General features: G+C 30.9%; 1 protein-coding gene across 2 annotated transcripts in view; it reads left to right on the top strand.

Moving 5' to 3' along the window:
* The window catches only part of LOC145291508 (uncharacterized), a 783,169-nt gene that overhangs the window by 680,770 nt on the left and 84,623 nt on the right, over positions 1-17,776 (top strand). For both annotated transcript variants that reach the window (XM_080137475.1, XM_080137464.1), the window contains exon 8: positions 4,517-4,579. In XM_080137475.1, the coding sequence (XP_079993601.1) occupies positions 4,517-4,579 (63 nt within the window). The remainder of the gene's footprint in view (positions 1-4,516; positions 4,580-17,776) is intronic.

Raw genomic sequence — 17,776 nt, 5'->3', positions numbered from 1 at the left:
CAGAAGCTCAGCGGCAAGTGTGTCATTTTAAGCAAAATTGTCATTTCAATTTATAATTTGTGAGTAACTAAATAAATAACATAAAATAATTATTGAATTCATTTGGAATTCTTTTTTGAGATGAGTAGTTTGCATAATTTATTTTATTTAATTATTTGTGGACTATTATCCTCATCTTCTAATTGTTGTTTTTCACAATGTTTCGGACAATTATTCCTCTGGCCTTCATCAGGTGGTTAACCGTGATGGGATAGGAATGTCGAATGTCCCAACTGCATCCACAGCAATTACTGTCTTCCATAGTTGTTGTCGTCTCACCACGGTTTGGCCAACTAATCCTCTGACCGGCTTTGGGTAGGATTAAAGCAATGCTCACCTGGAATCATAGATATTCCACATCTCTATCCACTGCACCACGGGGCCACACAAATAATTAAATAAAAACATTAAAAAAATCTGCGTTGTTGCTGCTGAAGTGCAGGGGGCCACAGCATATTTTTTTTTTTCTTTACGATAACCAACTCGGAGTTACACTGAATGTTTGATGTTTCTGTCAAAAAGGGAAGAATTGCTGTTTTTCAGGTTGGAATCTATCCATATATGACTTATCGTTAGATAGTTTTTTTTATCTTGAAGCAATAATTTTAGCTCTATACATTAAGTGGCTTCATGCCTTATCTGAAGCGATTTCTATAAAAAGTATTTTATGTAGTTTCTCATTTTTAATCGAACACACACACAACTACTTTATGTAAAAGTTAGGAAATACATTCTACTTTTAATTGAAAGAAACAGTTTAGCTGCCAGGTGTTATGTGATGTTTAAGTTAAAATTACTTATTTCTAATTTTAAATTGGATATCTCGATATCCTAAAAAAAAAAAAAATTGCAAAGGCATATTTTAAATAACTCTGATGTTTAGCAAATGATGTCGATTCACTTCTGAGCTTCATAAGAATGATAATTGGACTCAATTTCCTTCTCTCACTATAATACTGTCTACTTTCTCTCCATTTTTGGCAAAGTGTTTTCATACAAATAGCAAATCTCATATGAATAGAATCTTAACCTGAGAAAATTACAAATATTTCTTAAAACTGCAATAATTTTTCTGAACATTCATTCTTATATTAACTCTGTTAAGCTACAATAACTGTCAACAATTTCCCTTGCTTTATATCTGTGCCTAAAACTAAACGAAAATTCCATGAGCAAAGTTTCAGTCCATCTGTGGAATGCAATACCGTGGGGTTGCATCCAAGCTGACTTTAACATAATCGTTTTCAAGTCAAGTGTTCTTGTATAGCCGTCCTTTTAAATAAATTATCTCTATCCAAGCTCCACCATCACTGTTTATCATGGTGTAGTCTCACTGTCTACCAGACACTCATTAACCCTTATACTTGCTTCTGGGCCTTGATAATCGGTAACCTCCCTACCTCACCCTTCCCCAATTAAAATAAAGAGTTACAACAACATTTTATGAGGATGGAATTGATTTTTAGTCATCAAGAGTACCAAGTAGACGAATGGCAAACAATCTTATGAGTGGGAGTAAAAGTTTTAAGACGTATTTATAATCATAAATTTCTAAATTAAACAAAATATTTCTGAAAGGTGTTAATATAATTTTTGTTGTTGTTATTATTTTTTTATCATTGAGTAATTATTTGGGGTTTTAACACTACAAAGAACTCGCCTTTATTTCTCTGTGTACCTAAAATCAAAACAGAACTTCAATGAACAAAGATTCTTTCCAAAGTCTTCCCACCATTGGAACGCGTTACCATGAGAATGTTTCCTTACAGTTTACAACATGGTCGCTTTCAAGTCATATATCAACAAATATCTGTTGTGTCGTCCTGTGAATTAATCATAGTTCTTAGTTCGTTATATAGTACTGTTCCATCATCCAATTGAAAATTTCACTAACCGTTATACTCGAGTGGCTTCTGGCCTTGGTAAGTGGTGAATCATTAGTATGAAAATAAAAGTCCAAAGGTGAACGCGAATTTTGCACAAGTTGTATTCCTAGGATTCTGATTGATCACTTGGAATTGGAAAAGGTCCATTTGGCTATCTTTGATCCTCCCTTTTATGACTGTCATCTACGACATATTCCCTTGCTTCATCTGAAAAATGTTTGATGCTTTTAAAATTGTTCAGAATACTATTGATTAAGCACCATATTTTAACATTATAAAAAAAAAAAAAAAAAAAAAAAACAATTTTTAAAATACTTATTCAATTTTTAGCAAGAATTCAGTTTGAAAAGTAAGTCTAACATTAGTCCTCTGCTTGATTTTTTTTACTGTTAATATCACTAAGAATAAATAAAATGTTGAACTAGATTAACTATGTTTTCAATAAACTTGGTTGGGAATAGAATTTATTTTTCAATAAATGTCTCAGTGTCTGCCAATTATTTATTACTAATCAATTAAATATTCTTTTGTTTTTTAATAGAACATGCTACTAAATATTTACATACCTATGAAGAGACTGGCTTTACTTTATTTATTAGATAAAACGCACAGCACATTATATTGATGTTTATTAAATTAAAAGAGGAGAAAATTTACAATTCCGACCGAGTTAATTCTTGCCCTTTTGCTTATATATCTAAGCAAAAGTGCCACTTTGGATTGATGTAGTTCAATGCCTCTTCTCTCTATTCGAAGCAGGTTGATAATTGTTTGTGTGTCAGGTGTCAAAAACACAGACCTACAAGTCTCTACCTGTAATTCACTTTGAGTTGTTACCCGACACCCAGGGGCAGGCAAGAGTTGGTACAAGTAACTGAGAGAATCAGGTTGAAACCTGAACACGCTCTGGAATTACACCACTATTAAATGTCAAACACGTTTATATATTTATATACAAGAGGTACAGAAGGCATATGAAAACGTGTGTGTGTGTGTGTGTGAACAGATATCTACAAGAATGCATCTAACATACACCGACATGTTTGACCACATCAAAGTATAAAAATCAAAAAGAAATCTTTCATTTGTTTTATTAATCAAGCCAATAAAATACTTTAACCTCTTTTAAGCAGAATAACACTAATATATTGTTTATACTTTAGTTACCTTCTTTGAAGTAGAAGTAATACAATGGTTATTAGCTTGGACTGTGAATTGGCGTTCCGTGTTTGAGTCAAGCTTTTGCCTCACCAAAGTTCAGCGACGTTCAGCCTGGTTACTACCTGATGGGTGACCATTTGGGAATACCAAGGTCGGTTTTTAACATGGAGAAAATCCAGCTCCTTAAAAAGGGGCACTCTGGATGGGAACAAAAATAAGAATAAGTTTAGAAATCAAAAAAGATGGTGTAGAGTCAGAACAGATACTACACTTAGCTTCTGTCACATGACAGATTTTGATGATTTCACACACAGCAAAGAAGTGTCCCATTTCTTATGCATGATCTCAACTACACAGGTTCTCCTCAGTATCATTTACGTTAATCACACCACTTTCTACAACATAACAATAATTTATTAGAAAATAAATAAAAAAAATAATTATCAGTATGAGGGTATTTATGAAGGATGATAGCAATGCAGAAAGATTGGAATCGTGAAAGAAAGTGTAAATAAAAACAAACAATCGAAGATACTATTTGGATTATGAATCTTCACGAAGATTTATTTATTTTTCAAAATATTTTTTTACATATCAAATCAGTAAATATGAGACTTGCAGCTAAATATGATTTAAAAAAATATCTAGAATGGTGTAACATCTTTAGTAATTTCGAGAGAAAATCTCCTCTTCTCAAAAAAAATTATTGAATATTCCACCATTCCAGATATTTTAATTATATTTATCAGTAAGTCTTTTATTTACTGATTTTATATTTAAAAAATATTTTAAAAAATAGATTTTGTGAAAATTCGTAATCCAAATACTATCTTTGATTGTTTGTTTTATTCATACTTTCTTTCACCGCTCTGATTTTTCTTGCATTGCTATCAACCTTCATAAACACCACATACTTATTTACCAGCAAGGCTTCAAGCAAACTACCTTTCTCTTTCCAAAATAATTATATAAATTCAATGTTTCTATTTCTTAATTGTTACAAAAAACTCAATAGTGTCATATTTTCAGATTTTGATTATAATGATTGTATAAGGCTCAAACAAATACATTTTTAATAATGTGTAGGTAAGTAGTTCTTTATGCATTGTTTTTTTTTGTTTGTTTTTTTACCTATTTTTATTTTCTTCCTTTATGAATAAACATTTTTTTTTTCTAAAAGTCATATGAATTACACAACATGAATGCCCTTCAATGTGTTTGTCTATTTGTCTACATATATTCAGGTATGCAATATTTTGTGTATTTCGTAATTATATCAATTATGCATGAATTTATATCATAAAGAAAATTTTAAAATGTTAAACTTTTAAAAATAAATTGTTTGATTGTTAAAAACAAAAATTAATCTTTTTTTTTTTTAAATAAATTTGCCTTGATGTTCCTGAAAGATTCCCTTCTTATGTCTTTAGAGTTCAACATGAGGTCACCTACCAAGCAGTACCATATCATGGATTCCTCACATAGATCAAATGGTATGAAAAATATCTCTAAACATAAGACTTAATACTTCTTACAAATTTCATGTACCTTTAATTCCAAGTATTTAATTCTTTTTTATTATTTATTTTTTTCTTTTTATGAATTTTGTCCCTTATTGTTAAATTAGCAAATTAAAAAGAAATATAATTTAATTTGCTCAAAACAAAGAGAGGGAGAGAAAATTAAAATGTTTAAAACGTTCAAATAAAAAAAAATGTAAAAAATATATATTAACAAAAATACTGATAGTTTTATTACTACAGGAATTAAGTTTATTGTGTGCCTGTGTGTGTATTTCGCTTACATGTAACTTTAATTAATAACCATTAAATTATTTATTTTTATTTTTTACTAATCTAATATTTATTTAAATAAAAAATAAAGGAAAACTAAAACCAGATTTTTTATTATAAACATAACTATATTTTGAATAATTTTTCTTTAAATCCTCCACCCTCGATATATACTCCCATCTGAGCAACAACGGGTAAATACAGCTAGTCTTATCTATACATCTATAAACGTAAAATTGTCTATCTGTGTGTGTACATTTCCCTACCAAATTGCTCTGTCAATTTTCAGTTTACAGACTCGAGATTTGACATAAGGGGTATTGAGATTTGGGAAAATCTTTTTAATCGGTTTTAGGCCAGGAATTTGGCTGTCAAGAGGTCAACGATTAAACCTTTGCAGACTCTACCAAAACTCTCCGCCAATTTTGGGTCTAAACACTTGAAATTTTAGATGTAGGTTACCTGGGCATGAGTGAAACTTTTATTTATATATATATATATATATATATATATATATATATATATATATATGCACATGAAGTTATGAACAGTACATAGGGTCTGAGCAAAGCTCAGCTGAACTGGTAGTATAATATAAACGTGAAGAAATTAGGTTTTCCTCTTCCATTTTTTAAATTATATATATAATTTGTGCGTGGAGAGAGAGAGAGAGAGAGAGAGAGAGAGAGAGAGAGAGAGAGAGAGAGAAATAACAAATATAAACTGAATTTATATAATTATAATCAAACTGGCATAAGAAAATTTTGCCTGGAGCTAACTTAACGGATCGTTTCCAATTAGCAATGGAGCAAAATAAACTCAACAATAAGATTTTTTTACTTTAAATTATATTTAAACCAGGTTTTTAAAGCAAAAAGTACAAACAAAACATGCTTTTTACGAACCATTTGAGAGAAAGTTTAATTAAATTTGAAGTAAATGGGTCGGCAAAATAAAATTAAGTTCTCAAAATACTAGCCGAAATAAGAAAAGAACATTCCCTATTCAGCAGAAAAGCACATTTAAAACATCTTTAAAACAAGCAGCAAAAGTTCAACAATGGGATACGTAGAGATGTAACCAAAAGAAAATGAATAAAACACTAACACTAATATACACACACATTTTGAATCTCCCAACCAGCAGTAATTATCACTTTCTACATTGATGATTATATGAGCATAAAACATTAGTGGCTGTAGGTATAGCAATTGTTAATATTTGTGTTAAAATATTATAATTATATATATATATATATATATATATATATATATATATATATATATATATATATATATGTATAATCATTTAAATGCGACTCGAGACCAACAAGAATTTCGCATACATTTCTGTAAGTTTAATAGATTTCATAATTTAGTGGGCATTAATTTTTACAAAAAACGACCAACTCCTCATCTTCAGAAACGACTGTTCAGTGGTCAATCTATTTTCTATATAGCAATTTGGATCTGATTCGTATAATTGATCATAATAATTTTTTCTGATACAAATCTATAATTAACAATGTAAAATCTGTTTCATATTATCAATAATATTTTTATATTATAGTGTGTGTGTATATATATTTATTTTAAATATTAAAATATTTAAATATTTTCGCGTGCATAAAAGTTATCCATAGACACGCATGTTTCTAGCTATCAGCTGTCGTCAGCATGGCTAAACATTTATTTTAGCAAGGTTTGAACCTACGATTACATAGTTCGTAGTCTGGCGTTTTATTATGTAGTGATGGGTTCAAACCTTACAAAAAAGTATTAACTATGCTGACAATGGCTGGTAGCGAAAAACACGCGTGTCGATGAATAACTTATATTCCCGTAACAAATGTCCTGTCAATAAAAGGGACGACTGCAAAACAAAAAGCAGGCAACTCATCACTAAGGTATCGAAATTAAATTTTAAAAAAAAACGTTTCAAAACTGTTAATATCGCAAAAAAAAAAAAAATAATAACAACCGATCATCACATATAAAAGTAAAAAGACCAAACCTCTCTTTTGAAGGAAAAAAAAAACCTTAGCCCGATTCCATTATAAATTGATTTCAACCCAGTAGGGTCTTTTCAAATGAGAGGGCTAGACAAGATGCGTGTCCAGCTGAATGATAATAGAAAATATGCGCCATTTTGTATTTACTGACGGGGAGGGGTTGAATTATGTATATATGTCCACATATATATTAAACACGTTCAAATACATTGATAACATAAACTTAAAACTAATATTTTTCAAGAGTACTCAATGCAAGGTAAACCTTTATAAATATAGTTTATATAAATATTAAAATAATCTACACAAATTAATTTCTATACACCTTTCTAATGTTTTATATATATATATATATATATATATATATATATATATATATATATATATATATATATAAATGCAGACATGTAAATACTTACTTGACTATTCAAGCCCCGAAGTTGAAATGAAATTATTAGTTAAAATAAAACATGATCCCCCAAAGAAGCTAAAGAAATAATTTATGGAGTCAGATTGAAAATTTTTTTTTTTTAAATGTTAATAGTAAATGTGGAAATATGAAGCTTAAATGTATACATGTCATAATATCTCCCCTGAAAATAACTATGTTGATTTAAAGTTTTTGTAGACTTGTTTGTTTTTTGTTTTTTAGAATAATTGATAACTAACAAGTCAGTAGTAATAAAAATATAATAAATCAAAAAGCGTAAAAATTTTACTCTTCAAAGAAAATGCTAATTTATGTCTAAATTTTTTAGCATTTTCATCTTAAATTTATTTGACACAGCTGTTTTATTTTTATATCTTCTGATTTTTAATAAAATTAAGAGGAGAGGGGGCAGAGAAAGAGAGTAGACTCCGTGCAGTTGTATCATTTATAGAAAAACCGATTTTAATGAACTTGCAAAAATTATCAGTGAAAAAAAAAATAGGTGCAGGCAAATAAACAAGGGTGAAAACGGTAGCTGCAGCTTCGTTTCAAATAAATTGTGTAAAACATGTAAGCAATGGAGAAGAGAAAAAAAACGGAGAAAATGGGGAAACTATAAAATATAGAAAACGTTAAGAATAAAAATCTGACATGAAAGACAGCAATAAACAAATGAAGATTATAAGTTTGGCTTTATATGAAAAAGTAAAGAAACATTTGTGTGTCTGTGTATGTGTGCGTGCACCTAAGAATGTATTGATTGTTTCAAGACAGATTTTTTTCTTAAACTACATACATATTACTTTTTAACTCCTACTCGTCTTAACTGCATGCATACTTAAGATAAACACTGAGAGATATTCCTATGGAAGTTGGATAAACTTACGTAACACACACACACGTTATGCTAGCAGTGCACCCGACATTGCCTGATCGTAAAATATGCTTAAATATGATATTTATGTAGATTTCGTATTTATTATTATAAAGCCAATTCTCTATTGATTATTATATTGTACCCAATATATAGTAGTGAATTCAAAAGTAAAACCAAAAAAAACTGACTTGGGTGCTATCAGCTAGAATCGAAACCAAAACATTTAGAATTCCAGCCTTAATCGTTACCGTTTGAACTATCGTAAAACGGATAAGAGATAGTCAAAAATGAATCGACTTTAACGTATAAACATATATTTGCATATGCATACAAGAGCGCTTTAAGTCGACTTACGCCTGCCAGGTTCCAATTTTTTTTCATTTTTGACCCTTTAGCTGCAATTTTTATTGGTTAAAATTCCATAAAAGAACCGTCCACAAAAAAATGTCATTATTTGGCCTACCTTGCACCACAGTGCACACTTGCGCTTTGGAGGAGATGCACTTTGAAAAAATGAAGACAGGCAAATATAGTGAGTTTTATCAATTAGTTATATATGTATATATATAATGTGTGTGTGTACATATATACTATAAGTATATATCATATTATGCATATATATATATATATATATATACAAGCACACACACATTCAACTTTACAGCAAATAGAAAACTCTCTTTAAGTAGCCTATCATCAACTTCCAAACACTAGTAGCTTGATATTTAGTCAGATAGAGCTGAGTGTGTATGTGTGTGTGTATATATATATATATATATATATATATATATATATATATATATATATAATAGTGATAATGTGTGTGAGGACACTTCTCAACCTGTATACTCAACGAATGTTTGATCTACAGACTTGAAAATCAGTATATAGCATATTCAGACATGTGGAAAACTTTTTAATCCATTTTCATCCGAAAAAAAGGAGTGCTAAGGGGTCAAAATTGAATAATTGCTTCGTGGTTGTTATCGGATTTTTATATTTTCAACTGTTTCGCGACTGAGCATGTGTGGTCGTTAAATATGACGACGACTTTATGTTAAGTATTAGTTGGTTTGAAAACATTGTTTGAAAGTCATGTCAAGCTAGTGTGATGGTTATTATATTTGACTCACTCACTGTCTTTAGGTTTTGGTTCCAATCTGAGCTCGAGTATTTTTTTGTTGTTACTTACAAGAAGTGAACTGTTTAGAAAAATATAATACTTGCATACATGTGTTTCCGTTTCTGTCCGTTTTATTTAAAATTTTTTCATATTTTTTTTTTTTTTTTCAAAGAATTTAATGTTACGTTTAATACCTACTGTATTTCTGTTTATAATAAAAAAAAAAAAAAAGTTCTGCGTCAATTAAAATATAATATTTATGTGTATTTTATGACCGAGCAACACTGGGTATATCTTCTAGTTATCTATATATCTATAAAAGTGAGAATGCGTGTGAGGACATTTCTCAACCTATATACTAAACGAATTTTTTATCTATAGACTTGAAATTTAGTACACAGGGTATTCAGGCATGTGGAAAACTTTTAATTAGTTTTCATCTGGAAAAAACGGTTGTTAAGGGGTCAAAATTAAATAATTGAACCATTCACATGACAAATTACTTATCTTAAGAATAAGTAGGTTTGAAAACACGTTTAAAGATCGTGTCCAGCGGGCCTAATGGTAATCGTATTTGGATCACTGTCTTTAGGTTTTGGTTTCGATTTCAGTTCAAGTATTATTTTTTACTTACAAGAAGTGAACCGTTTAGAAAAAACATAACTCGCATGCACATGTCTCAGTTTCTTTCAGTTGTTTTCTTTTGCTTCATCTTTTAAAGGAATTTAACGTTATGTTTAATCCCTACGGTATTTCTGTTTATAATAAATAAGAATTCTGCATTAATTAAAATATAATATTTATGCGTATTTTACGACCGGCCAACGCCGGGGAGCCGCTAGTATATATATATATATATATATATTCTGTAAGGTCTGACGAGGCTACTGGATTGTAAACATGGTCCGGCATCCGAAACACACACACACACACACATATATATATATATATATATATATATATATATATATATATATATATATATATATATATATATATATATATAGTAATATTGTTTACTTCTGTTTTAAAGCAACGTTTTTTTTGGGTTTGTTTTTTATAATCAAACATAATTTTTTTTTTCAAAACATCGTATCTTTCTAGAAAATATTTTTTAACCATTAACTCTTACTGTTCGAGTTGTGGCCTGTTAGTATATATAAAAAAACTACCACAATGTCTATAAAAGTTCAGTTTTCACCAAAATCAGAGCAAAAATAACAAGGCTAGATCCATTGTCAAATATCTCGGTGAGATGCTGAATTAATTTCATATTAATGGATTTAAATATATATAGAGAGAGAAAGAGAGCGAGAATTTCACGATCTCGCACAAAATACTTAATCTAGGTATGTATCTGCATATACTGTTGGACTATTTCTTTACTTATTACTCCTTTTGAGTTAAGAAAATCATTTAATATATAATGCAATTTTTTATCATTTTTTTTATGTTTGTAGAATAAAAAAATAATGGTTAAAAATAAAAGTTAAAGAAAATAATACTAAGAAAAATAAATGTTACTAACTATAAGGATTTTAACTCCTCTCTTTCCTTTTGTTCGCTTCTTCTCTTCCACCATATTCATATGCACACTACACAATAAATATATTTATGCACTTTTTTAATTAAACTGTTGCAAAAGTATCGTAAGATTTTGGGGGAGGCAGGTGGGGGTGGAGGAGAAATCAGATAAAAAATATCTGTTCGTAAATATTAGTTATAATTAAAGCAAATGACATCCTTTCTAAATTGAGTAAAATCTAGCAATTAAACACCTGTTAGAAAGTTGAATAAATAATCAACGCAGAGTATTTATATGTTTGTTAGTATTAAGTTATATTCAATACTAGCGGCTGCACAGCGTCGGCACACAAAACGCCGAGTCAAACACAAAATCGAGTGCACTCAACATTAAGTACACTCAACATTATCTTACCATCTTATCATATGCACAAAACAAAATCACTGAAAAAACAAAAATACCCTATAAATGTGAAATATAATAAAAGAGTAAGGATAATGAGTAAACGTTGGATAAAATGATGGTTAAAATGATTAAAAACTTGCCAAGATTTGAACCTGGAATCCGTAGTCAGACGCGTTATCCATTGCGCCACAAGTCCTGTATGTATGCCGAAAGATGTTACCACTGTATACAGACAGTGCTAAATTCTGTTTACATGGGTAGGTAACTTTTTCGACAATTCCATAAAAAGGCCCAAAAACCTTCATTTCGGGCTTTTTATGTGACTCAGTGTTGTTCGTTATGAACCATATATAGATAAGGACAATCTTGGAACTCACACCTTCTAGGGAAAAAAAAGAATTTTTTAATTTGGGAGCATCTGTTCGAAAGTTTTATTGGTATATATACACACACACACACACATAAATAAATAAATAAATAAATAAACATTTAGAATTTTATTAATAGTATAGATTTATAAAATATAAATGTGAGAATAATGTAAAGTAATATTATTAAGAACTGTGGCAGTTTTCGTCACAGACGTGCAGGTACAAAATAATAATAATAATAATAATAATAATAATAATAATAATAATACAAAATCAAATAGAATAAATGTAATTAATTTGTGTAAGTAATTTATAATGTAGTAAAGTCAGGTGAAGAAACAAAAGTTTTAAATCTCTAAATCGTTACATAATAACAACTAGAGAGAGCGAGAGAGAGAGAGAGAGAGAGAGAGAGAGACTAATTGATATTCACGCTTCACCACTTTTAATAAATTCAAATTAAATCAAATCTCCCTCTATTTTGTTAAAGAAAATAGAACCAGAACAAAATTTCATGCTGAGTCTTTGTTTATTACTTTTTACATTTGTTATGTGGTTCATTGATACAGTAATGACACAGTTGATAAATATTTCTTTATTTTATTTCAGGGGCTCAAATAAACCATGATACTCGACATTTTCTTTCTAACCATCCTAACTTAATGCTTATAACAAAGACAAATTAACAGAACATAAACAATATTAATATTTAACAGACCAAATTCTGTTAAATATTTCATCCGATAGTTCTCCAAAAATGATCTCTTAATTTTTTTTTTTTTTACTCATGACCTATGAATTCATCTAATCCATCTTAAAAGTTTTACATTATTCCTGCTTTTATTTTATAGTTTAAAAAATTAAAAATTACTTTCGAATTTCTCTTGGCCACAAATAAATTACAATGACTGCAGTTATATATATATATATATATATATATATATATATATATATATATATATATATATATATATATATATATATATTTATATTCATATATAGTGAACCCTCACCCCAAATAAAGGTCACTTAATCACCAACTTAACCCAACTAATCGAGATGGGTGGATGGTTATCTCAAAGATAATGTTTAAGCAAAACAATTCCAAGACTGTTTCTGATGAAGATGGTCATCACAACCAAAACCAAAATGAGATCAATGCAAAGAGAGAAATGTATCAGAGTTGTTGACAATTTTGAATGTCGTGTGCTTATCATTGAACAGCAATAAAACAAGGACTGTTAGACATTCATGACGAAAACTTAGTGGGACTGAAGTTTATTTGTACCAAGTACGGTTGGATTACAGAAAGGACAGTCGCATTTTTTGTGGGAGTGTGTAAGGTGATTTTAAAGACTTTCAACTGACAGAATTGAAGTTTATATGCAAAAAGTCAAGTATTAAGTTTTATTTGTGTTTCTAAACAAAATGAAAACAGTATTTTTCGACAGTGCCTTTAATGTATAAATGATTTTTTTGTTGTTTTTTGTTTGCGTTTTTTTATATTATCATGGTCATTTTCAGATTCATTGTTTCCATTTCTTCTTCTTTAATACCCAATCCAATGATATATAATTTTTTTTATCTAATAATCATCATCATCGATATTATCATATTCATTAATAACCTCCCCATCTATTCTTCAATCAACAATACCATCCTCATAACTTCTATCATTCAATTTATCTATTCATTTCTTGGTATAATACTTACTATTTCTTATTTGTTGCTTTACCCCCATCCCCACTCTATTTCTGGGAAAGTGTTTCATTTTGTTAATTATGCTTCTGAATTTTTGAGATACAGATTTTCATTATTCATATTATTTGGATTCTTTGAACTACTGTTCTTATCTTGAAATGTTTCACAATGTTTCAGTCGGTTTAACCCTCAACCTTCTTCAGGTGTATGCTGTCGAACTCTGAAAGCTTTCTGTTAAACGGGAATTTGCACGAAATTTCGAGCAGAACCCTTTATTTGATTCATGGAGGTAGTATGTACTCGTTCCGTCAGCTATGACTGGGTAGGAGTAATTCACAATTGTATTTTGTGTCGCCTCCATGGATTATTAGGGTTCCATTCAAAATTCCATGCAGATTCCTGAGTTCGACAGAAAGGTTCTCAAGTTCAACAAAATACACCTGAAGAAGGTTGGAAATTACAATAAACAAAATGTTGTGAAAATAACAAAAGAGAGTCTGTGATGCGAAAGCAATAGGTTGTTTTGAGCCATCCGGCATTCGATGTAGCATGCACGCCCCGACGCCATATTGACTAGTGTCGCTAGCTACTATTATGTCCAACTGCGGGTTGAAATGTGCTAGGAATAGTTTTGAAGTCAAGATTCTCTTTATTTCTTGGAATGATGTCTGGCAATCTTCTGTCCACTCCCAAGCCTTATCCTTTTTCAGCAATTCATTAAGTGGTGCGCACAATTTGTGCATATTTAGGATGAACCCCTGGTAATAATTTGCCAAACCTAAAAAATTCTGCAATTGAATTATGTTTACTGGTGCCGGCATTTCTTTAATAGCGGTCGCCCTATCTGGGTCTGGGCCTGCCATCTTTATCGATTATTTGACCCAGGTATTTAATTGTTTGTAAAAAGAACTCGCATTTATCTGCTTTGATCTTAAATCTTGTATTCGACTTGTAATTAATTCACCTTCAAAATGAATTTTTGTACCATTAACGGCCGTCGCCATTCTGTTAGTTTTTACCATAGTCGGCTTTCGTAATATTTTCCACGTTTTGAGATTTATTATTGAAAGATCCGATCCACTGTCTAATTGGAATTTAATAGCCTTGCCGAAAATGTTAACCGTTACATATTTGCGTAAATTTTCATCTACAACGTCCTTAGTTCTGGTTTGACGTACACGGCTTCTATTCTGAGTTTTCCTACAGTGCAAACTTTTATGACCGATCTTATTGCATAAATGGCATCTTTTTGTTAAAAACGGGCAATCCCTTATCCAATGTATTCCACCACATCTGAAACAAGCGCTCGGTGCTTTTAGTTTTTCTGAGTTTCGGTGGTTAGTGTCTGTGTGCCATTTCAACGGTTTTTTCTCAGTTACTTTTTTATATTCGCGATGCCTGCTTCGATATTTCTTGCATCTTTTTTTATAATTTCTACTTTTTGATAATCCTCAGTCAATTTTTGAAGTGTTAAGTTCGGTTCATTTTCTAATTTTGTAAGGACTCTGTGCCTGATTTCCGCATCTTTTCCCGAGGTTAACCCTTGTGCAAACACAAGACATTTAAAATTGTCTGCTGTTAGTTCAGACAACTTAAAGTCATACAGTGTTTGTTCACTACAGCTGTGTAGATGGCAAAATCGTCATTATCGTCTTCTACCACATTCAAACATCTCCAACGCTTATGGAAAAGACACGTTTTCGGCAAGAAAAGTTCTGTTAACAAATTTACCGTCTCATTGAATGATAAATCTGCTGTTTTCCGATGCAAGATGTAATCCACGAATTTATCATGCTCAGCCGTTTCCAATTTTCGTAGTAGAAGTCTGGTTTTCTTTTGATCAGACCAGTTGCTGCAGTCATATTAAAAAAATCTTCATAACGCCAAAAATACGCTGCGAATGATTTTTCCTCTTCCTCGTATTTAAAATTGTCTATCGCAGTCCATATTGTATTCTGAGAAAATGCTGAATTGCTTTCTGCGTTCACATTATTCTTAACAATTTCTGTAAGCAATTCCTCTGTTCGTAATTGACGTTCAGCTAACTGTTTTTGAACTTCCTTTTGCTGTTCCTCGGTTCGTATTTGACATTCCGCTAACTGTTTTTGCAATTCCTTTTGCTGTTCCTCGAATCGTATTTGACGTTCAGTCCAGTGTTTTTCGGATTGTGACTGATGCTTTGCGGCATCGATATGCAACTTGGTCAAATGTTCCAACGCTACTTTCAATTCGTCCATTTTGCTTTGTCAGCATTAGCAATTTCAAAACGTTTGTTGAATTTTACAAAACCGTTTTATTCTTTCTTATTTCTTCCTCCAGACAATAAAACGAAAAGACAAAAAAGCATAAATATATAAAAAGTTCATTGTCTAAAGAAAAAAAAAATCAAATGTATATTTTTCTCCAGAGAAAAAAAAATAAAATAAAATAACACCCGATTTTAGCAGCGAAAACCACAAGTGACGAATTCTTTTTCCAAAAGTATAAAAATTTACCTTTCTAAGTCGCGACGAACCTTTTACTTTTTGCAAAAGTACAGCGCTAACTTTGAAAGTCATGACAAACATTTTTCTTTTCAACTTTTTTTTTTCCGTAATGATCTGCGTTTTTTTAATTTTTTTTTTTAGTTATCGTGAACCTTTCAGTGTCAAGTGTTATGTTAGACACTTCCTTAGGCTTGATAACATCTGAGTCCGACGTCGTTAGTATTTTTAGAATACTATTTCAACGCGAGTATTTTTTTTTTCAATGTAATTACTGGTTTCGATTTTAGTATGCTCCTTGAATCCAATGTTGTCAGTGTTTAGTTTTTTAGAACACTGTTTATAAACGTGAGTACGTTCTCCGAATCCAATGTCGCTAGTGTTATGGCTTGCAATAAGCCACAAAGAAAACAACGGAATAGAGTTTAAACAATGTGTTACTGGAACAACAACGTAAAAAGATTACAACTGAAAAGAGTAGTAAACGTCACCGAGCAGGCGAGGGTCGCTCTGGTGTTTAATCCACACCTGAGATCAAAAGGTCTATGGTTTATAGAATAGTCCATTTGGAGGGTGATTCCCCCACAACAGTCAATGACTTTAACTCTGGAGATAGTCAAACCTAGTTGATTTGTCTCTCAATGTCACCAAAAAGCAACCGCTTTCCAGTCAGTTCTTCTTCTAACAGCCAACTTGAACCTGAACGATTCCAATTAGGGGGGAGAGGGACTCGATACGAAAACTACTAGAGTCAAAGCCATTGTTGTGGTAGCTTGTTCTCTGTAGCTTATGTATAATCCTGGTCTTATGCAGTTTTAGGTGGTCTACCCTCCCAGGCTCTGCCTTCTCATCCTTTGAAAAAGATTAGCTCATTGTTAATTGTCTGAGACGCCCCTATCAGAGAATGCCGACGGGTTGGCCAGTCCAGCATGCTCTTTCTCTAGTGTGTTTGCTTTTCAAATGTCATTTTCCTGATCTTATGTTAGTTTTTCTGCCATGAAAGTGAGATAAATAGCAAGTGCTTTTGAGAGAGGTAACACAGTCTAGGGTTTCAGACATTGCAGTCGATTTTCCTTTATTCTTATTGCCCAATGTATTAAGGGGACAAATAAAGTCTGAGATGTGCTCTTTCTCATCTATCGCTTCTTTCCACCGTGGCAGCCAATATCTTCCTCATGCTGTATATGCCTCTGGTGTGACTTTTTCTGCAATATAGCATCCAAACTCCATCTCCCTCTCGAGTTCAGGATATCCAGCACCTGAAATGAGTTCAGAGGCTGGAGATGTGAATATTCCAAGGAGTAAACACGAAGTCCAGCAACAATGAATCAAGGCTGTCAACCTGTACTCATTGGAGAATAGGCAACTGACCTCATCCTTCCCTTTAACATTATGCATGGCAACTGTAACAGATTGGAGGTTATATCGGCTGAAACGTTGTAAGAATAACAACCAAGAGTAGTAGTAGTAGTTTGGATAATCTAAATTATCCAGCTTCATCTTTAAAACTTTTGAAAGAAAATAAATTAGTTAACACTTTTTCTAAGATGTTGAAATTGTATTTACTTTATTAGAAAATTAATAATTTAAGAAAGATATGAATGATGAATTCTTTAGATTTTGTCAGCTTTATTCATCAGTCATTTCAATACTCCTTGTAGCAGTTGTTAATAGGATTCAAGGTTATATGAGAATTTGAAACAGAAATTAAGTTTCACTGAAAATCATTCTGCTTTGAGATTCAGAAATGACACTATTAATGTAACTGTTTCCTTTTTAAGGATAACAAAAGCCCAAGTTCCTATTTGTAACCAAGTTTTAAAAAACGTTTATAAATTTATTACTCTTTGTTTTGGCCGCCTCCCCTATTTTATAAATTTGACCGTACATCTTCATTAAGTTCATCGCTTTTCCTTACTTTTTCATCAAACATATTTTCTTACTTTGGAATTTCATTTTAATAAAAAAGTT

Source organism: Euprymna scolopes, chromosome 2 (assembly GCF_053919585.1).
Source record: "Euprymna scolopes isolate OS-2025 chromosome 2, ASM5391958v1, whole genome shotgun sequence".
NCBI classification, from domain to species: Eukaryota; Metazoa; Mollusca; class Cephalopoda; order Sepiida; family Sepiolidae; genus Euprymna; species Euprymna scolopes.
This window is presented reverse-complemented; position numbering and strand designations above follow the sequence as displayed.